Source organism: Bos indicus, chromosome 2, assembly GCF_029378745.1.
Source record: "Bos indicus isolate NIAB-ARS_2022 breed Sahiwal x Tharparkar chromosome 2, NIAB-ARS_B.indTharparkar_mat_pri_1.0, whole genome shotgun sequence".
In the NCBI taxonomy this organism is placed as follows: Eukaryota; Metazoa; Chordata; class Mammalia; order Artiodactyla; family Bovidae; genus Bos; species Bos indicus.
This window is the reverse complement of record NC_091761.1, coordinates 5682186-5704588: the sequence shown is the minus strand read 5'-3', so window position 1 is coordinate 5704588 and position 22403 is coordinate 5682186. Positions and strand designations below refer to the sequence as shown.

Genomic DNA, 22403 nt, shown 5'->3' with positions numbered 1-22403 from the left:
TTGCTCTCACTGCCCTGCTCCAGGCCCTGCTCACCTCTGGCCTGGACCCCTGTGACGTCTGATGACTGGTCTCCTGCCCCCATACCTGCCCTTAACCTCCACCCTCTGCACCCAAAGACAGACGGGCCCCATCGCACTGCCCAATGAGTGACTGTGGCTTCTGCTTGGATTCTGGCTTGTTGATTGTGTTTTTATTTTCATATTAGTTCAGTTCAGTTCAGTCACTCAGTCGTGTCTGACTCTTTGGGACCGCATGAATCGCAGCACGCCAGGCCTCCCTGTCCATCACCAACTCCCGGAGTTCACCGAGACTCACGTCCATCGAGTCAGTGATGCCATCCAGCCATCTCATCCTCTGTCATCCCCTTCTCCTCCTGCCCCCAATCCCTCCCAGCATCAGAGTCCCTTCCAATGAGTCAACTCTTGGCAGGAGGTGGCCAAAGTACTGAAGTTTCAGATTCAGCATCATTCCTTCCAAAGAAATCCCAGGGCTGATCTCCTTCAGAATGGACTGGTTGGATCTCCTTGCAGTCCAAGGGACTCTCAAGAGTCTTCTCCAACACCACAGTTCAAAAGCATCAATTCTTTGGCGCTCAGCCTTCTTCACAGTCCAACTCTCACATCCATACATGACCACAGGAAAAACCACAGCTTTGACCAGACGGGCCTTTGTTGGCAAAGTAATGCTTCTGCTTTTGAATATACTATCTAGGCTGGTCATAACTTTCCTTCCAAGGAGCAAGCGTCTTTTAATTTCATGGCTGCAATCGCCAATTGCAGTGATTTTGGAGCCCAGAAAAATAAAGTGACACTGTCTCCACTGTTTCGCCATCTATTTGCCACGAAGTGATGGGACCAGATGCCATGATCTTCGTTTTCTGAATGTTGAGCTTTAAGCCAACTTTTTCACTCTCCACTTTCACTTTCATCAAGAGGCTTTTGAGTTCCTCTTCACTTTCTCCCATAATGGTGGTGTCATCTGCATATCTGAGGTTATTGATATTTCTCCCAGCAATCTTGATTCCAGCTTGTGTTTCTTCCAGTCCAGCATTTCTCATGATGTCCTCTGCATATAAGTTAAATAAGCAGGGTGACAATATACAGCCTTGACGTACTCCTTTTCCTATTTGGAACCAGGCTGTTGTTCCACGTCCAGTTCTAACTGTTGCTTCCTGACCTGCATACAGATTTCTCAAGAGGCAGGTTGAGTGGTCTGGTATTCCCATCTCTTTCAGAATTTTCCACAGTTTATTGCGATCCACACAGTCAAAGGCTTTGGCATAGTTGATAAAGCAGAAATAGATGTTTTTCTGGAACTCTCTTGCTTTTTTCATGATCTAGCGGATGTTGGCGATTTGATCTCTGGTTCATCTGCCTTTTCTAAAACCAGCTTGAACATCAGAAAGTTCACGGTTCACGTATTGCTGAAGCCTGGCTTGGAGAATCTTGAGCATTACCTTACTAGCGTGTGAGATGAGTGCAATTGTGTGGTAGTTTGAGCATTCTTTGGCATTGCCTTTCTTTAGTTGCCACCATTTAAAAATCGTAAGACTTGACATTCAATCCACGTTCCCAGCTTTTCTAGAAAACGAGGTGATCTGGCAAGGCCCGTATTCCCAAATGGCAATCATCAGCTCCAACTGAGTGGTAACTGACCCCATTTCTCTGGGGCAGTTGCAGAACTTTGTACAGTCTCACTTCTGCCTTGCCTCTGCTAGGAATCCTTCACTCGGTACCTTCTGGGGCCCCAAGCATTTGATTTCTAACTCCTGTCTGGGCAGCAGTTAGAGTGCATGGCCTGACATGCAGAAAGGGCAGTGCCTCCACCATGTACAGGATCAGATTAGATTCTCCAGCACTGCCTGAGAGGCCTCCACATCCACTTCACTTGCCTGCAAACAGGGCTTTCTCCCTATCAGGAAGGCCTTTCCTACATTTATTCATCTGGCTGTTTTGATTCATTAGGATTCAGCCCATTAGTCTCTTTTCCAGAAACTTTCCTGAACTTTTTCTACATGCTACACTTTCTGGGTGGGTTTCCTCAATGGCTCAGTGGTAAAGAATCTGCCTGCGTCACAGGAGACCTGGGTTCAATTCCTGGGTCGGGAAGATCCCCTGGAGGAGGAAATGGCGACCCACTCCAGTATTCTTGCCTGGAGAATCCCCATGAACAGAGAAGCCTGGCAGGCTACAGTCCATAGGATCACAAAGAGTTGGACACAACCGAGTGACTAAGCAGGCGTACTTCAGATGGGCAGGCCTATCTGAACACTTGCTCTAGCACCCATACGCCTATGTCTCCACGAGCACACCTCCAGGGTGGGGGCCACTCCTTTACCTGTGTACCTGGCACAGGACAGGTGCTCAGACTCCATGGCTGAAGGACATTTAAGCCTTATCTTAAAACCTAAGAAAAAAGAAAGTCCTGACTATATAAATTGTAACTTTCAACAATTTGTTATTCAGTTCTGTTCCCTCGTATCTTGTAAGCACGAGTAGCCCCAAAGCAGTCCTTGGGCCCAAAAGAAAGGAAATGTAAACTGTTAGGTGACGCCACGCCCAAGTAATGTCACGGATTTTAGTGAATTCTGGGTGAGCCGTCATTACCTGGTAATCGGGGGCTAACGACGGCTAGCAATGGAGTTTGGATCAGGCACTTACATTCTCTAACCTTACCCCCTTCTCAGAGGGAAATCTGAAATCTCCAGATGAAGTGGAGTGAATTGTGATATCAAGTAAGACGTGTCCAAAAAATTCCCCCAAAGAATAAATAAAACCAGAGCTCAAAACATCAAACTTATGATGGAGGAAAGAAAAGAGGCCACATACCTCCCGACACAGGCGAGCACGCTCCGTGGATAGCACCGACTCCCAGATGACAGGAAGAGGAGCAGGGCGGCCGTGCAGGCGAACTGGGGCGCGGATACCCCCATGTACACCAGCAGCAGGGACAGGAGCCGCAGCAGCCATGCCAGGAGCACCACGCTCCTCTCCTCCACCAGGGGCCCGTGCTTATAGCAAACAGCAAAGCTGACACAGCCAACTGTCAAGATGTAGCCTGTAAGAGCAGAAAGATGTACAAAACGTAACGCCAGATCTGCAAAGTTATGGGAAAAACCTGGCGGAGTCATGACTTAGAGCTGAGAACATATCAGAACACCTGCATTTTTCTTTCCCCAGTGAAGCTGAAAAATGCATTTAGGGCTAGTTATTCCTCCCCTGTGAGATACTAGGTGGACTCTGCAGTACTTAAGGATATATGCTGCTGCTACTGCTGCTAAGTTGCTTCAGTCGTGTCCGACTCTGTGCGACCCCACAGACGGCAGCCCACCAGGCTGCCCTGTTCCTGGGATTCTCCAGGCAAGAACACTGGAGTGGGTTGCCATTTCCTTCTCCAATGCACGAAAGTGAAGAGTGAAAGTGAAGTCGCTCAGTCGTGTCCTACTCTTAGCGACCCCATGGACTGCAGCCTACCAGGCTCCTCCGTCCACGGGATTTTCCAGGCAAGAGTACTGGAGTGGGGTGCCATTGCCTTCTCCGAAGGATGTATAATACTACTACATAAGTGTACCTTTTTTCTGGCCCAGAGTCATAGAGGACAGATGTTATCACAGCTGCTTTGGTCAGGAATAAGCCTTAGTGTACATCATAGTCTGCCACAAAACCCATTTTTAATTTTCTAATCACTAAATCAAAGTGTGATTTTACAGTGACGGGATCAGCTATCACCCTTGCATTCTGGTGCTCAGCTTCTGTGCTATGAACAGAGGGACAAGTGGCGATCCAATGTCGAGAGCACATCACCTCTCAGGTATTCAGTGAGCATTTCATTTGTATCTAAGCAAGTCTCAAGACCCAATTTCCAGCTTATATAAGATACAGGAGAGAAACAAGTTAAATTAAACCACAAAGGAATAATCAGAGAAACCCAGAAAGTGGAACATGCTGTAAGGCAACTAACTTGGTCTCTTTAGCATATCACTGAGATGGGGGGGAAAAAGCCCAAACCAGAAAGCTGTTATGGATTAAACGAGACTTAAGGGACACAATATATGCAAAATGTGATTCTGGACTATATCCTACCTTATAAAACCAAATATCAAGGATGTTTAGGAAAGCTGAACATGGCCTAGGTAACAGATAATCTTAGGTAACTATTAATTTTTAAAGATTTAGTTATTGAACTATAGAGGAAAATGTTCTTGCCTTATAGAAGTATTAAGTCAAGTATTTAAAGAAACACACCATAGCAGCAGTAATTTACTTTGAAAATGCATTACTATAAAAAGAAAAATGGACTAAAAACATAAAAGCTTCAAGGGAAACAAAAATCGATTGCTTTTGCTTTGGGTGGGAGTACTTATATGAGAAATTCAGGACTAAGAGGTTAGGAGAAAATGGATTCTCCCATTCTCTGTTATTTCCCAATTAAAACACTCTAAAAAGTTGATATTTTTGTTCTTTTAAATGACAATAACAAGTCTGTCTCTAAAAGTCAAGTTTTCATTGGTCATTTACAATTTCTTACCTTTTGTAACAAATACATTAAGAAAAAGAAATAAAGAGTTGCATTTTAGAGCAATTTTTTCATTACAATTCAGAGGTGGTTATTAACTGCAATTTAAAAGCATGTGCAGTCAAAAAGGGCAAGTGCTGTTCTGCTCTTTTGATCATCAGAGTAGAAAACTAAGAAGAATGTCAAAGAGAAATAGTCTAAAATGATATCTAATGAACTGAAACCACCAACTGTGGGAATAAAATATTATTTTTAACAGTTCTTCTCCTTAGTTCAAAATGAAAATCTGAATGCTGGAGCGTATGTCAAGAAAGGGCCCCTGGCTGTACTTTTCAGCTTTACCAATAACAGACTGTATTTTTCAAATCTTTACCTACCTAATACACATATTCTGCCTTCATACCACAGTCTCTTCAGCTCTTCCATCAGTTGCCCCAGAATATAAACTGAAGCAAACCAACAACCAAGCATTAGAGCCCAAAAGGTGCTATACTGTGTGCGGAAGAAAATAAATCACATGGTTTTTGGTTCATTCACGCTCATAAAAGTAGAAGTAAACAAATAAAACCCTTTGTATTTGAAATCTGTATATCAAACTACACTGAAGTCAAGACAAGACACTCTTCTCAAGTCTCACTAAAGGTATGGTCCGTGCACCAGGAGCTTCAGTGTCTTTAGGAATCTAGTGGCAACTAAGATTCTCAGGCCCACAGCAGACTCCTGAGTCCGAGACTGCACTTCAACAGGACTCCAGGTGACTTGCATGTACGTTACAGTTGGAGAAACATTGTTCTAAATAAATTTATCTCAAAATAATGCTGGTGTTATAGGCTTTCATCAGAGTAAACCCAACATTAGCATCGTGAACTAATACATATGTATCCTCAACTAAGTGCAGGCCATTCTTTTATGGAAGATGTTTTGGGGGAACTAATAACGATGAAGAAATCCCCAGGTGTTGCAACACTGTTATTCAAGGCCCTGATGGTTCAGCATCATGACATTCCTCAACTATGACAAGAGAAATTTTCATTCAGCATAGGATGAGTCCCCATCACTCATAAGAACGTTGCACTATCTAGAAAATAAAAGGGTCTCAAAAAAAGTATGGCCAAAATGTAATTCTGAAACCTATACATTGTAACAAATGAAAATAGAATCTCTTAAGAAAAGACACAATTTAAGCCAGTTTATACAATGTAGAAATTAGGAACTGTCATAATAAACATGAATTAACTTTAATCAATTTTTCATGTTTATAAGATAATGATTTCCATTTTTTAATTCATCTGTACCTGATATACCTACCTTAGGAATGAACTTTTTCACCAGCAACAGGACAAAGACTAATGTCATTAGAACACCTAGCACAGTCCCCGAAGAGTAAAAGAAAACAGGGCTTCTGTCAAGACAAGCAGAAAAAAGTCATTTAAATGCCAAGTCACACTTTCGGTATTAGAAACGTGGAATTTGACAGATGCAATAAAGAATACTAAGAGGAAAAACTAAGATGCCAGCTGTAATTATATCCTATACTCTTAAAAAGTGAAATCTCTACTTGAAATTTATGGTAAATAGCTTGCCACTGACTCAGAACAGAACGTCTGAGTTATCTCCTGTGTTCAGAATCTGGTCCAACAGTAATTACTGGAGCACCTATCATGTGGCAGGCACTTGTCTGAGAGCTTTACATGCATTCACAATAGCCCTGTATAGGAGCTACGTGTATGCTCAACTGCTCAGTCATGTCCAACTCTTTTGTGATCCCATGGACTGTAGCCTGCCAGGATTTTCCAGGCAAGAATACTAGAGTGGGGTGCCATTTCCTACTCCATGTGCAATAGCTATCCATGTCTCAGTTTTATGTGGGAGGAAACCCAGGCACCAAGAAGTTAAAGACCTTCCTCCAGTCAGTATCTGCCAGTTGGAAGGATTCAGGCTTGCAGCCCAGCTCCTCTGAGTCCAAGCTTTACTCTTCAGGTTATGCAAGCAACATATAGTTAATTAAGACCATGGAGGACATTAAATACACACTGTGAAGCTCTAATGAAAAGCTCAAAAATAAACAATGTTCAGAATAGCAAGTCAAGAAGTAAAATATTACTGAAAAGAAATTTTTCCAAAAAGAAGTTATAAGAAAGAAAGCATCAGGATAATACATTAAATCCAACCTTCTGTATCAGAGTCACAAATCCAGGAGGTGGTACAAATGTAAGAGAGAGGCACGGCATCAGAAAACCTGAGTGTGAATCTCAGCCCTGGCAAGGCTAGTCTTGTGATGATGGATGCTGGTTTTCTCATCCATAAAATGAGAATCAGCATCCAGAGCTCACACAGTTGTTAAGAGAAACAAATCAGTTAAAATAACGTATGCTGATACATGATACAAAATAATGCGTGTGAAAACACGGTGTAACCGGAACACGCCACGTTATACAAATAACTCTCACTGGTTTTAAAAACCTTTTCAAAACTATCTTGAGACCTGTTGTTGGCAAAACCTAAAGCAAGAACTACAACTAGTATGGAAACATTTAGCACAAGGTCAAAAGTGTCCTACTCTTTTTTTTCCCTTGCCGGCTATGCCCTGTGGCTTATGTCATCTCAGTTCTCTGACCAGGGACTGAGCCCGGGCCCTTGGCAGTGAAAGCCCAGAGTCCTAACCACTGGACCAGCAGGGAATCCTCCTGTTCTACCCTTTTTGACTCACAAAATTAAGAAAGTAAAAATGAATACTTACCGACTCAAGGTCTTTGCGTAAAAGAAGAGGAAGATGCCCACCACAAACACAAAGACGAGCTTGAAATCCACAACTGGAGCAAACAAACAAACAAACAAACACAGAAACACGACAAACAAGGATTTTGTGTCAATGCAGTCAGTGAAAGACAGGCAGCTTACTGAAATGTCACTCCAGAAAAGCTGAACCAGAAAGTCACGTATAATAAAAACAGACTTACTGTTTTGTTTCACACTTATCGTATAGATAAAGATCTTCCTGGCTGGCTTCACAGAGAAACACACAGTCTGTCCGTATGGATGGATGGTGATGGTTATATCATTAGACTCCTCTGGTGTCCAAAAGTTATGAATCATACATCTGATGATGGATAGAATGGTTTCTGGATACTGGCAATTATACCTTTCTGTGATATATACAACATTGAACAGGTCTGAACTGTTAATTTTCACCTATGAAACAAGAATCAACAAATTTACAAACAGAAAAGTTAAAACTTCTTAACAGCTTCTCAAAATTATGAGCAAAGGAATAAAGAGAACCCAGAACTGGGTGAGTAAAGAACACTCAGAGTACTTGGTCACGTTCTGATCCCAGGGATGGACCTGGATTTCTGGTGTAGCCAACACATATGGGACCACAGACACTTCTGAGAGTGGATGCTTCTTCCCGAGTTGTGGCTGATTTAACGCCTTCTTCCAGCAGCTTACTGTGACCAAAGGCCACACGAAAAAAGATGAGAGAAAATAACGGGCAGCAACTACTGGGTTTTAAACCTCATGAGAAGAGGCTCTCTCTCTCTACTGTTTCCACTGTGACTGAGAAAAAAAACATTTCTGTCTTCCGGACCAGCTGAGCATGTGATTCAGGCTTCTGTCACCATGTCCTTTGAAGAGGGACCCAACCCCAGGTCCTACTCAACTCCCGCAGCAAAGCGCCATCTAGAACGCTGAGCAGAGGCCAACAGCCCAGGGACCATTAAACGACACTCTGCTGCTGCCTTTATCCCTCTCTTTCTTCCTTGTCCAAGGAGAGGGCGAGCCTGAGAAGGGGAGTGACAGCAGCAGCCCTGAATCTCAGGCATCAGGTGGTACCACCCACAATCTGTCCACCTACACCTCAAACCTCTTGGGACTTCAGCTCCTGGCTCACCGTTGCTCTCCAAATACTACTTCCTGTTATACGTCTCTGGGACTAAATTCACACAATACACACATCCTGTCCTTCCAACATCCTGGCCTCTTGGTTCTCCGAACTTCTCCCCTCTTACAGCTCCTCTTCTCCACACACCTCAGGTAATCACTCTCGCGGCCACAGGCTAGATCCTGTCAGTCCCAAACTGCAGCCCCAAATACAGGCTGCATCAAATGCACCCCACTAGACAACCACCACCTGTCTTTCCAGCGTGCCCCGCTGACTCCCGGCCGCCAGCAAGCATGGACCCCAGCACTGATCAAGCGTCTCTCCCCTCCTCCGCACCCTGGGTGGCCTCAGCCCCTTTTTTGCCCACTGAGTTCCATGATCGATCATCACGAAACATTCCCTCCATGAATCCTCGTCTGTACCCCTCGTGCTCTGTCACACTCACTCACAAAATTCAACCCTCCACCTTTCCCACTTCTGCATTTGCACCATTGTGCTGGAAAAACCAGCAGTGCTCTCTTCAAATCCGTGTGTGGGAACCTGAAGTGGGACCAGAGGGCTGCCTGCCATCACACCACCCATTCCTGTCCAGTCACTCTTCCCTTCTCTTCAACCCTGACCTCACAGCTTCTCCGTCCTCAACACCCCAATAACTCCTCCCCTCCTCACTGTTGGCTGAGGATTCTTCCATCTTCACAGAGAACGGAAGAGATTGAAGAGAACCTGGACGGGCTCCTAACCCCATATCTCCCCACCTGTCAGCACCTGCAGGCACATGCTCTGCTTCCAGCTTGTGTATTTCGGAGGAAATTTCCACCACAAGGAGACTGACATGCTCCATTCTAAAGATAAGCTCCCAACCTGTGCCCTGGATCCGACCCACTCAGCTGCTCAAGGACATCCCACCAGAACTTCTTCTCACTTTTCTAGACTATTCCCATCAGCTTACAGACATGACAGTATTTTTCTCATAAAAAAACACACACACACACACACACACATGAAAACCTTCTACTGACTTCCTTTTACCCTCCAGCTATCACCCTTTTCCTCGCTTCCCACTGCAATAAAATTCTTCTGCATTCTCCAGTTCCTCTCCCCTATTTCTGTCTTTAGAACTTCAGTCAGGCTTTCGTTCCCAACAGGCTGCCCCTGACAAGGTCACCGGCGACCTCCATGTTGCTAAACCAAACGGTCAGTGCATTCCCTGTCATCCTGTCTGACCCGTCCTCAGAGTCCGGCGCGGCTGGGCCCTCCCCCGCTCCTCCCTCTGGCACTTCCTGGGCTCCCGGCGTTCCTCCTCAACCTGCTCTTCCTTCTCTGTCTCCTCTGCTGCACATCCCCCCCTTCAACCCCGATGTCTTAATAGCAAACTGACCCAGTCTCAGCCACTGATCCTTTCCTTTTCTCTATCTAAACTCACTGCTTAGCCTCATGGCTTTAAGTATGATCTATAAATATGCCTCACTGCTCCTTTTGCAAAAAGAAACACAGGAAAGATAACAAAACTGATTCCCTGCATGTATCCAATGGGAAAGGGTCAGAGGGATGAGATGGAGGGACACTTCTCTGAGAACATCTTTGTGTAGTTTTGACTTTGGGGCCTTTAATATTGTACCCTTTTAATGTTGTACACACTAAAAAAAATAATGACAATAAAATCAACTAGAATGAGGAAGAACTCTGCAATGGTAACAAATAGGAACAAATGTATTCCAAATGAATAATATAACCAGATTTGAGGGAGATGGGTGGGAATGCAGGAACCCAAGTAACTTTTGAGCACAGTATTTAGATTTGTAACCCCATTAGTATTTAGATAGTGCAAACTATGAGGATGAAACGTTGTAAACAAATGCTGAGTTCTTGTTACTAGGTTTGCTTTTCACAACAGTATGGCTTAGCAACTCTGAAATTACTCTAGGAATAGGAAAATATATTGAAGATAATGGGAACCAGGTTTCTCACAATCCAAGAAGAGAGTTACAGAGATAGAAAGGATGAAGACTCTAGAATCCAGTGGTACTGGAGAGAGAAGAATGCATGGTTTTTGACAGACAGTAAGGAAGAAAGGAAGGAAGAACAGTTATGTGTACAGGAATATGGATGCGTATGTGTGTACAAACACATTTGACAATGATACCCAGTAGTGATGAACACACCTAACACTTAAGGCTCCTCAGAAAATGTATGACTCCAGAGCCGGGTCTAAGAAATCACAGAGTAAGCCTGGGAACATCCTATTTGCCAGAAGGTAAAGAAGTGCTCAAATAATGATAAGCACAAGGTAAAAGTCATAGGAGCTAGTTTGAAGGGGCTCTTACTGGCCAAATCCAGGACAATATGAATATAAAAATAAATAACACAAGTAATCAACTGTAGTCCAGTGAATGAACTGGCAATCCACGAGACTATATGGATCTAAATAAAATTGGAGAGATAAACTCTTCCTTAAGGAAGAAAGCCAACTGTAGAAGGAATAATGGAATTAGAAAATCACCATTTGATAAACACTGTGATGATGACTGATTTAGGCAAGCATCATCAATGGATAATAAAACTAACGGGTGAAAGTTTGATGAGCAACAGAATATATACCTAGTCTCAAATTATCCCCTCAAAATATTCATTCACCACAGAAGTGAGGATAGTCATTTTGTAGTAGTAAAACTGCAAACTGATAGACACCTTCAGTTCAGTTCAGTCAGTTCAGTCACTCAGTCGTGTCCAACTCTTTGCAACCCCATGAATCGCAGCACGCCAGGCCTCCCTGTCCATCACCAACTCCCGGAGTTCACTCAGACTCAGGTCCATTGAGTGAGTGATGCCATCCAGCCATCTCATCCTCTGTTGTCCCCTTCTCCTCCTGCCCCCAATCCCTCCCAGCATTAGAGTCTTTTCCAATGAGTCAACTCTTTGCATGAGGTGGCCAAAGTACTGGAGTTTCAGCTTTAGCATCATTCCCTCCAAAGAAATCCCAGGGCTGATCTCCTTCAGAATGGACTGGTTGGATCTCCTTGCAGTCCAAGGGACTCTCAAGAGTCTTCTCCAACACCACAGTTCAAAAGCATCAATTCTTCGGCGCTCAGCCTTCTTCACAGTCCAACTCTCACTTCCATACATGACCACAGGGAAAACCATAGCCTTGACTAGACGGACCTTTGTTGGCAAAGTAATGTCTCTGCTTTTGAATACGCTATCTAGGTTGGTCATAACTTTCCTTCCAAGGAGTAATCGTCTTTTTATCTCATGGCTGCAGTCTGCAGAGCCCAAAAAAATAAAGTCTGACACTGTTTCCACTGTTTCCCCATCTATTTCCCATGAAGTGATGGGACCAGATGCCATGATCTTAGTTTTCTGAATGTTGAGCTTTAAGCCAACTTTTTCACTCTCCACTTTCACTTTCATCAAGAGGCTCTTTAGTTCCTCTTCACTTTCTGCCATAAGGGTGGTGTCATCTGCATATCTGAGGTTATTGTTATTTCTGCCGGCAATCTTGATTCCAGCTTGTGTTTCTTCTAGTCCAGCGTTTCTCATGATGTACTCTGCATATAAGTTAAATGAGCAGGGTGACAATATACAGCCTTGACGTACTCCTTTTCCTAATTGGAACCAGTCTGTTGTTCCATGTCCAGTTCTAACTGTTGCTTCCAGACTTGCATACAGATTCCTCAAGAGGCAGGTCAGGTGGTCTGGTATTCCCATCTCTTTCAGAATTTTCCACAGTTTCTTGTGATCCACACAGTCAAAGGCTTTGGCATAGTCAATAAAGCAGAAGTAGATGTTTTTATGGAACTCTCTTGCTTTTTTTATGATCCAGTGGATATTGGCAATTTGATCTTTGGTTCCTTTGCCTTTTCTAAATCCAGATTGAACATCTGGAAGTTCATGGTTCATGTACTATTAAAGCCTGGCTTGGAGAACTTTGAGTATTACTTTACTAGCGTGTGAGATGAGTGCAATTGTGCGGTAGTTTGAGCATTCTTTGGCATTGCCTTTCTTTGGGATTAGAATTGAAACTGACCTTTTCTAGTCCCGTGGCTACTGCTGAGTTTTCCAAATTCACTGACATATTGAGTGCAGCACTTTCACAGCATCATCTTTTAGGATTTGAAAGAGCTCAACCGGAATTCCATCACCTCCACTAGCTTTGTTCATAGTGATGCTTCCTAAGGCCCACTTGACTTTGCACTCCAGGATGACTATCTTGACCATATGTGAGATCAGAGATAACTTCAGAATTTCTATAATATATATATAGAAAGGCCTGAGACAGCAATGATTTTGGAAGTACATGAGAGGATGTTGCCCTGAGCCATGTCTCAACAGCAAGCACACTGCATCATATAGTATATTTACTTGGAGTGGATGAAGAAGGGCTGATGAAGAATATGGAGAGTTTATGTTTCTACCACATCCCTCTGCTTGAACTACCGTGTGATTCCCCAGGCAGCTTTCCTACTGGTAATAGCTCTAAGTCATATAAAAGCTCTATGTCTATTTCTACTCTTGAAATAGTACCTTTAAAGTCTCTGTTCCTAAGACATAATTTGAAAGTAAGCTCTTACCTGCACAGTTGACCATATATACTTCCATTGCACTTGGGAATTTTGATTGTAGCAGTAACAGCCTGACAGAGAAGCTTTAATTATCTTCATCTCCTTCAAAACTTGACACGTAGAAACTGAAAGATGGAAAAGAGAATATATTTCCTAAATATATAATTGCCCAAAATCTTTTTTATTCACAGGGTTAATGATGACTGCTTTTATACTTTATGAACATTAAATTATTCTAGGCAGTAATTATAGTCCTTCAGTCTTTCCAGCCTAGCAGGAGACAAAAAATATTACAGTCTAATAACAAAAGTCATATGGCAGATGGAAGGACGGTAAGAGCAAGGAGAACAGGCACATCTTCAGTCTTGAAAGAGAGGGGAAGGACTGAGAGGCTTCCTGGAGAGGAGGAAATTTGAGTGGACCACTGACCACAGCTGGGGGCAGTGATCTAGAAGTCAGGGGGTGGGGGTGACAAGTGCGCAGAGATCCCCAGAGATGAGGGAAACGATGGACGTGGTCTAGCCATTCACGAGGATGGCACGCAGGGAATACACAAGGGCATTTTAACACTTGCAGCTAGAGAGCTAAGCAGCAATTATCATTACAGTGAGTAACAAGGACTTCTGGCTGAAAGCAGAGCACTGAGGGATTTCAGGCAAACAAAGTTTCAGGAGGAAACTGCTGACATGCCAGAGGGTTTAACTGAGAAGAGTTCAGTGAAGACGTGGATGGGGGTTCCCAGGCACCGACAACAGCAGAAAGCCTTCAATCTTCCTAGGCCTGAGATGGCAAAGGGGGACCCGCTGTCACTGGAGGTGCCAGAGCTGAGAGGACAGCAACCCAAGGGAACAGACACTGCCGGGACTCCAGGGGCAGCTCTCTCCTGCCCCCACCCCCTACCAGTCTCTCATCGGCCAAACCCAGTGGGAAGCCAGAGGGCGAAGAAGCCCGCAGAGGCCAGCTCCCTGGCACTGAGCAGGGGAGAGGAGGGCAAACGGACCTGCGGGAACAGAAAACACAGGCGTGTCTTGGAAAGAGCATTCTGGAAGCCATGTGAAACCCAGAGGGGAAGAGCATGGCATGCGGAGCTGTGGGGGCTCCCGAAGCAATCTGAGTAAGAAATGAACCAAGCAGGAGGGAGAAAGAGCAGATCAAAAACACCTAGCAAGTCGGATCAACAGACTTAGAGATTCAGAGGCAACCTGATGGTTCTGGTGAGCGGGGAGATGGTGAGGCCCTTTATCCACATACAGAATACCAGAGAAGAAGCAAGTCTGTCCAGTGAAAAGGGCATGAGTTCACTTCTAGATGTACTGAGGTCTTGGTTGATGGGACTAGGTAAAGATGACAGGTCTGGAGCACAGGAGAAGTCTGGCTCAAAACAGATGTGTACATACATGTGTGTGTGTGTTCTAGGTAATATGCAATATATAGTATGTAATATGTAACACAGCATAACACTGTGAAACAGAAGACAAGTACTGCATTACAGGTGGTAAATGACTGTAGTAAATGCCACAACCAAATTATAAAGTAATGGGGTTCATTTTACTCTGCAGCTGCTGCTACTGAATTATAAATAAAGGGAGATGAAACTCAAAAGCCAGTCCTGGACCTAGGACAGGGTACCACCACCACATCTGTCAAGCATGGAACATCAACAGGGCACACAGAGAAACCACAGGCCAACCCCTGACTCCCCTAAGGAGAGTGTGATCAGTTGTTTCTCCAGGAAAATCTGAAATACACCAAAGCTGGGGAAGGACGGGGTGACCCGTAATGACTCAGGAGGAACCACGTGAAATCGGTCAGCCAGAGCGGAGATCTTTCTGCTGGGAGTCTCCAATAAAAGAGGGGATCCCTGCCTGTCACTGCGGAGGGAGCACACGTGGAGGTGGGGGAGAGGCAGGTGAAGAGCGGTCTGCAGACCCCAGCAGCCCAGACCATCGTGAGAACATGAACCCCAGCTGTTCCTTCCTCAGGGTTGCTCCTCAAACTACGTGTGCCCACCGTAGGGGCTTTTCTTGTGGTCCTTCCAGGGTCCTTCCTCTCAGAGAGTTCCACGTCTACACAGGTCAAATCAGTTCACACAAGTGGGAACTGATGGCTAGCGGGCTTGTTAGTGGGCAGAGGAAATGTGCTGTGGAGCCTGAGCGTCACAAGCAAACGTTACCTTCCACTGAGGCTTTTTTTCATTTTGGTCCTAAGACTGTCTCCTAAATCATTTGATATTTGTAACTCTTCAGCTACGAGCAAGATGATGCAATCTGGGTACAGGGCAATAGCTTGACTTTAGGAGTAAATGTTCCTGTCGTCCAGACAGGCTTCATGCACTTGGATGAACGTAAAGGACTGCGAGCTGGTCGGCTCCCAGAACCGCCTCAATTCCCCCCTCCACAACTATCCTCTTTCCAGCACATGGACCTTTTAGAAACATCAATCAGAGCACATCGTTTACCTCTTCAACCACCCCCTCCCCAAACGACTTCTCAAAGCAAAACCTGCTCTCCTTTCCTGGGATCCAGGCACCTCTGGCCACATCGGTCAACCTGTCCTCAGGACGCTGAGCTGCCCCCGCCTCAAGCTTTCCTGCAAGCGGTTTCCTCCGCTTGCAACTGCTTTCCCCAGATCCTGGCAGAGTTTCTCCTTCCAATAGATAACATTTGTGTGCTCAAACGTTCCCTTCTTAGCAAGGCCTTCTCCGACCCTGCTGTCTAAAACGGCACACTCCAACCCCTCCCTTCTTACTCTGCTTTCTTCTCTTCATATTACATACATATTTTTTAGTTGATACTCTCCCTTCATGAAGTTCAGGACACGGCATGTTCATTACTGTATCCCCACATTTAAGTATTCGTCTTTTACTCGTGTGCTGTAATTGCAGAGGACTGGTGGGTTATTTAGGACTTCCCTGGTGGCTCAGACGGTAAAAGCATCTGCCTATAATACAGGGGACCCGGGTTCGATCCCTGGGTCAGGAAGATCCCCTGGAGAAGGAAATGGCAACCCACTCCAGTACTCTTGCCTGGAAAAATCCCATGGACGGAGGAGCCTGGTAGGCTTCAGTCCACAGGGTCGCAGAGTTGACCTAGTGAACGCAAGGCTGTCTCGCTGTATCTCACTGTGCGCGCTGTTTGATGAACCCATGGCAGGCAAGGCACAAGCAGGGAAGCTGGAAGAAAACTCGAGGAGCGATAGGAACTGCAGACACGCTGTCTTCTCTCCTCTCGTGGTTGACCCAGCAGACACAGACATAATGCAGCCACAACACAGCCACAAGGTCACTCCCAGGTGGAGCTTATATGTGCTTACAGAACAAAAGCAGCCCGTGGTCAGCTGGGTACCTCGTGATGTGCACGTGCAGCACTTTAAGTGATCTCAGTGGTTACATCATCACCATCTACAAAACGTGGGGCAAGAGAGCCTGACGACGCCATTTTGGCCAATTTGTTCTTTCCCTGCAATGGCCAGTCTTCACAAGAGCCTGGCCAGTGCTGGCACCATAAGAGGGGGTGCTCTCCAGGCTCCCCTTGAAGCAACCTGATGCTCAGCACCTGTCCAGCCTGCACCATGGCCATCCCCACAACAGAACCTGCAGGCTCCACCACCCCTTCCCTACCCCAGCATCCCTGTGCCCTGAACTACAGGGTGAGAGCGCTAACCCTTAACACCCCTCGAGCTGGGAACCATCTTCTCTCTCCTCACCAGGCAGAGGAGGGAACGGGCGACAAGAGGCGGGAATCCGCTTGCTGCCGTTGTACTTGATACGGTACGTCAGCGCATTCTCTGTAAGGGACCTCCCAGCTGGAGGACGAGAACTAGCTCCGATGTCACCTGGTCTTCAACCAGATTAAGGAAAGCACAGATAGAGGCAGGCTGCCCTGATTTTTGACACCTACAGATCTACTACTAAGAGCATGTTGCAAACAGCATCTCCCCTGGAATTCTCCAGAGCAACGCCTGGCTTTGGAGGTGAGACTGACATTGAGTTCACACAGGAGACATCACAGACGAGGCACTGGCATTTCATGATGTTCTCTGGCTGCTCTGTTACCACCTGTCTCCTGAGGTGACTGCATCTCAGTCAACCCACACAAGAATTCCTAACTACCTAAGGAACTAGAAACTCAAGCCACAAGAAAGCTCAACCCTAGCTCCAAGCGAATTCACTCCAAGGAGTCTTAAGTCATGGACTAGTTGGGCCAGCGTAAGATAGTAACTTTGACAACCAAGGTTCTTAACACAGCTGGCCTACTGTCTTCCTAGAGGGAACCAGATCTTTTCATTTCGATGATTTATAAAGGTCATGTCTTTCCTAGGCCTCACCTCCTTTCAGTTATCTTCTTCTAGAGACATTTCATTAGGCAGTTTCTACTTCCTCTACCTCCGCCGGAGGAGGGCAGACAAAAACTGTAGCCAGCTTGACTGATTGGCTGAATTTTGTCACCTGTTCAAGCCCTGACACTGAAGGCTACGAGGCTGCGGGCATGTCGGCAGGTGTCATTTATTCATGCAGCCTCGGTCTTTGCCCATTCAATCAGGTAACATTGGAACGTCCTGGTGGTAGACTGGGCAAAAGGACATATATCTCAATAACAGCAACATCCCCTTACAAGGCAATCCAGAAAACAAAAGGAAACTTTTAGGGATACATACAAATGTCAAAACAATCATTCACTGGGTCAGAAGAGAGTAACACCTGCCCAGAAAGAGCCGCTGCTTCCCCGGAGCTGAAACACATCTCCTTCCCAGCGGGTGCCCCCCCACCCCCGTAACCTGGGTACTCACTTCCTCAACCCTGATTCAGGTCAGGAGAATGGTCTGCAAGTGTGGGCCGGCCCAGCTCTGCCTCAGTTCCCAAGCACCTCGGAGCATCTGCAGGACCGACCCCAAGTGCCATCCTTACTATGACGACCCAGCAAGGCCACCACCGAGCACAGCCCTCCTTAACCACCTGCAGTCCTCGGCAGGCTCTCCTGAACCTGTCAATAACCCCGACTTCTAGAGAACAGTGGGTTTCTGGCCAGCTGTGCCCAAACTGCTATGACGAAGCTCAGTTCTTTCAAAGGATTTGAGTCAGGGTTCCCTTTACCACTGCGATCCCTTAGTTCATTTAAAACACCACTCGACTTGAAAACATTCAATCTAATGTTAGGACTACATATCATATATAAAAGAGACCGCTTCACATCACTTGCTTCAACCAATAAATCTAAAATTACTCTTCTGTACTACTTTTGTCATTTATTAGTTTTCCTACAGGTATAAGGATATAATTAAAGAGTTTAGTCATAAACTAAACTTACTTTTTAAGGTAAAAATATTCAGTCAAAACTTCAAAAAAGGGCAGGTAGTACTTAAACCTACTTATAGAATATGCTAAAAATAAAGAGCACAAACACTCTTCAGGTGTTTGCAGATTTTAAACAATCTCCAACGTAAAAATATTTCAGCAATGTTCCTTCTGAAAATTTAACCTTACATGCCCTTATGGGAAAAAATATCTCCAGATGAAATTATAATAGAATAATAAAATCACTTATTAAATCAGGCTCCCACTTTCCCCATCTGGCCTATATGACTGCTTTTCTTTAGGGATAAGGTAAGGCAGGGAGAAGAGTTAAAAAGCAATAAACTTGAACTCCTGAGAGTTCGCAGGGCGGAAGGATTTTTTTGGGTATTATTTTGTAAGTTCAAATTCAAACTAATTAGCAGGTAGTATCAAAGTTACAAAAGAACTTCTCTGTTAACCGTACTTGTTGTTTTTCTAACCTGGCTTGAATATGAATCTTGATCTTCATTTCTCTTCATTGCATTCTCTATGCAAGAAGGTACATAGAGAATGAAACTGAAACTATCATATGCAAATGCACATTCTGGTCTGATTCTAACTTCAAGTATTGATTTTCTTCCCCATGGATGAATTTGAAAGCTGTGGTTTCAAATGGCCTATCACTATGGTTCAATCCTGGGAATTCATCGCAGTGGCCTGAATTTCATCTAAGGACCTTGCCCGCTGGTTCCAAACTCCTGGTTACTTTGGTTTGAAGGTTCTCTTCCTCTTAGCCAGACAACCATCTGCTCCTCCTGTATCAACTGCCTCTGACTTTCCTCCAAATGGGGAGCCAGAAAGCTGTTCTGGCCTCAGTCTGGATGTTCTCCATTCCATGGAAGGGTGTGTAAGGGTATGTGTGTGTCTAAGTGTGTGTGTTATTGGAAGACAGATTTCTAGAACAGGAAGTATCATCTAATCCAAGCATCTCACATTATAGCTGGGCCCTATTTTGAAAACGAAGTACCAGCTGAAACCTGAAAAACAACGGGCTCATTGAGGCAAATAAAAGTAAAGAAAAGGTAGCGCACACAGTGTATGAGAGTCTGCCTGTCAATGAGGAGATGTGGGTTCAACCCCTGGTGCAGGAAGGTTCCACATGCCTCGGAGTAACTAAGCCTGTGCGCCACAGCCGCTGAGCCTGCGCGCTGGAGCCCAGGAGCCACAGCCGCTGGGCCTGCGCGCTGGAGCCCAGGAGCCACAGCCGCTGGGCCTGCGCGCTGGAGCCCACGAGCCACAGCCGCTGGGCCTGCGCGCTGGATGGAGCCCACGAGCCACAACTACAGAAGCCTACGCATCCTGGAGTCCGCGCGCCACAAGAAAAGCCTTCACAATGAGAAATCTGCACACCTCAACGAAGAGTAGCATCCACTCATCACAACTAGAGAAAAGCCTGAGCAGTAACAAAGATCCACCAAAGCCAAAAAAAAAAAAGATTCCCTTAAAAAGAGAAAAAGGTAAGGAAAATACTGGAGAACATTCAGCAACAGAAGATTTTTGTTTTACGGATGGGAAAACTATGGCCCTTAAAGATTATCTGCCTGGACCAAGATAATTCTACAAGTGAGTGGCTGAATGTAATGACCGAAGAAGAAATCCAAGTTCTGGATGCTGGTCCAGGCTACTTACAATGTTCTGGCTGCTGCCATGCTCCGAAACTCTTAGACAGATCTGTGCTTTATTTTTTTATCAGTATATACTGGTTACCTCTTTTACTACCAAGCCCTCTTCTGTAAAATACGTATATAAATGGTTCCTACCCTATAGGGCTACTATGGGTATTAAATAAGATAATGCAATCAAAGCACTTTTAACACTGCCCAGTAGAAAGTAAACACTTGACAAACTTCTATTCAATGAAAACTGATCTAGAATAGCCCCAAGTACCTCACTGTGAGATTACCAGGAGTTGGCAGCTCCAGCTGAAAATCTGGTAACTGCCTTCATTCATAGACAATCCGGATTTTAACAGGAGGAGGCAGCTTTCCCCACCTATAAGCCCACAGCTGGTTGCCTCCCTTGCAACCGAAGGTGGGCAAAAAGATGAAGGGAAGTTAGTGGACAGTGAGTCCAGGAAATCTTTTAAAGGATTTAATGGGGAAAATGAAATAGAAATGTTAAGCTCATAGCAGAACTGAAGTTAGAACTCTTGGCCTGCCCGGAGTCAGGATCTTGAGAGCACGCCACAGATAGCCATACCACCAGAAGCAGCTACCATTTCCTGTTTCCTGTGGACCAGGGACTGCACACACGTTACACATCACGACAATCCTGTGAAATATTATTATCCGTGTTTTACACGCGACCGGTAGTGGCTTGACTGACTCAAGGTCACAGAACTAGTCAGGGTAGCAGAATTTCAGTGTAATTCTAAAGCTAAGCTTTTACCATCCCGAATCTTGAGTCCAAAGTTGCGGCTAGATAGGGAAAGAATATTTTTCGACCTAAACTGATAAATACAAATGTCCTGTGTTGAAAGTCTGGAGACAAGGATCATCTGTAACAATGACTTGTCCTCATGTCCTTGGACAAATCAAAACTTCTCTGGACTTTGGTTGCTTCTGTAAAACGTGGGAACTGGGCCAGAATGAACTTTGCAGCTGCTTCTAATCCTAAAATCCAGTCCCCGGCAGAGTCCAGGGAAGCCGAAGCAGGCGGTAAGGGCCACGCTCGCGGAGGAAACCTTAAATCTGGCAGGGAGACGCCGCCCGCGCCCGGCTCCGCGCCGCGGGGGCGGGGAGAGCCTGGGTCACCGCCGGGCCGGGGTGTCGGCGTGGGCGGGGACGAAGAGGGGGGAAGGGCGACAGGAGGCCGGAGAGGGAGGGGGCGCCCGCGCCCGCAGCCCGTGCCCGCGGTTACCTGAGACGGCTGCCGCCTCCTCCTCCCCGCGCTCGCCGCCCGCGGGCTGCGCGGCCAGAGGCGGCAGCCAGAGCAGCAGCCAGCACGTCTCGGGGGTCAGCCTCATGCCGCTCGAGGGCCAGCCGCGCTCGGCCTTGGGCGGAGGGGTTCCTCGGGCGAGAGTAGCGGTAATGGCGCGGTGCGCAGGAGGAGAGCGGGGGGCGGCGCGGCCTGCACGCGGGAAGGGCGGACGTCCCGCCTCCCCCGGCGGAGGAAGGGTGCGGCCGCTGTCCAGCCCCCGCCCCGCCGGGCTCCGCCCCGTCTCCCCCTGGAGGCTCTTGGGCCCGCTCTAACCGCGGAGGGTGCGGGCCCGAAAGGACCGTCTGTGCAGAAACCTGCCCTGACCCCCGACTGCCGGGTTTTAGGGCTCAGTTTCCAGAGTTCCCTTGCGTGACATCCCAGTAAGGCTAGGGCCCTTCAGTTCAGTTCAGTCGCTCCGTCGTGTCCGAGACCCCATGGACTGCAGCGCGCCAGGCTTCCCTGTCCATCACCAACTCTTGGAGCTTGCTCAAACGCCTGTCCATCCAGTTGGTGATACTATCCAACCATCTCATCCTCTGCCGTCCCCGTCTGCCGTCAATCTTCAGCAACCCCCTTTACTTATAAAAAAATAAAAATCAATTCATCTTTCATTTTCCTTTTTGTTTATAACAACAAATTTGCAATTTGGTTGCTTAAATAGACTGACTTCTCACATTTCAGTACAAAGAGCATGTAAAACAGTCTCTCGGAGAAGACTCTTGAGAGTCCCTTGGACTCCAAAGAGACCCAACCAGTCCATTCTAAAGGAGAGCAGTCCTGGGTGTTCATTGGAAGGACTGATGTGGAAGCTGGAACTCCAATACTTTGGCCATTTGATGCGAAGAACTGACTTATTTGAAAAGACCCAGATGCTAGGAAAGATTGAAGGCAGGAGGAGAAGGGGACCACAGAGGATGAGATGGCTGGATGGCATCGCCGACTCAATGGACATGAGTTTGGGTAAACTCCGGGAGTTGGTGATGGACATGGAGGCTTGGCATGCTGCAGTCCATGGGGTCGCAAAGAGTCGGACACGACTGAGCGACTGAACTGAACTGAAAACATTCTCTCACCAATATAACATACCCCTTGAAACTAGCTTGTGTGTGTGTGTGTGTGTGTGTGTAAAAAGATACAGAGAACAGATTGGTGGTTGCCGGAGAAGGGGTGGGGAGACGAGGGAACTGGGTGAAG

General features: G+C 46.0%; 1 protein-coding gene across 5 annotated transcripts in view; it reads right to left on the bottom strand.

Moving 5' to 3' along the window:
* The window catches only part of NEMP2 (nuclear envelope integral membrane protein 2), a 37997-nt gene extending 16598 nt beyond the window's left edge, over positions 1 to 21399 (bottom strand). For all 5 annotated transcript variants that reach the window (XM_070802154.1, XM_070802153.1, XM_019969397.2 and 2 more), the window contains exons 1-7: positions 21150 to 21399; positions 12968 to 13083; positions 7477 to 7708; positions 7257 to 7329; positions 5825 to 5918; positions 4894 to 5008; positions 2830 to 3058 (exon numbers count right to left, since the gene is read on the bottom strand). In XM_070802154.1, coding sequence (XP_070658255.1) covers positions 2830 to 3058; positions 4894 to 5008; positions 5825 to 5918; positions 7257 to 7329; positions 7477 to 7708; positions 12968 to 13083; positions 21150 to 21255 — 965 coding nt within the window. In that variant the 5' untranslated portion in view covers positions 21256 to 21399. The remainder of the gene's footprint in view (positions 1 to 2829; positions 3059 to 4893; positions 5009 to 5824; positions 5919 to 7256; positions 7330 to 7476; positions 7709 to 12967; positions 13084 to 21149) is intronic.
* Between the last annotated feature and the right edge of the window lie 1004 nt (positions 21400 to 22403).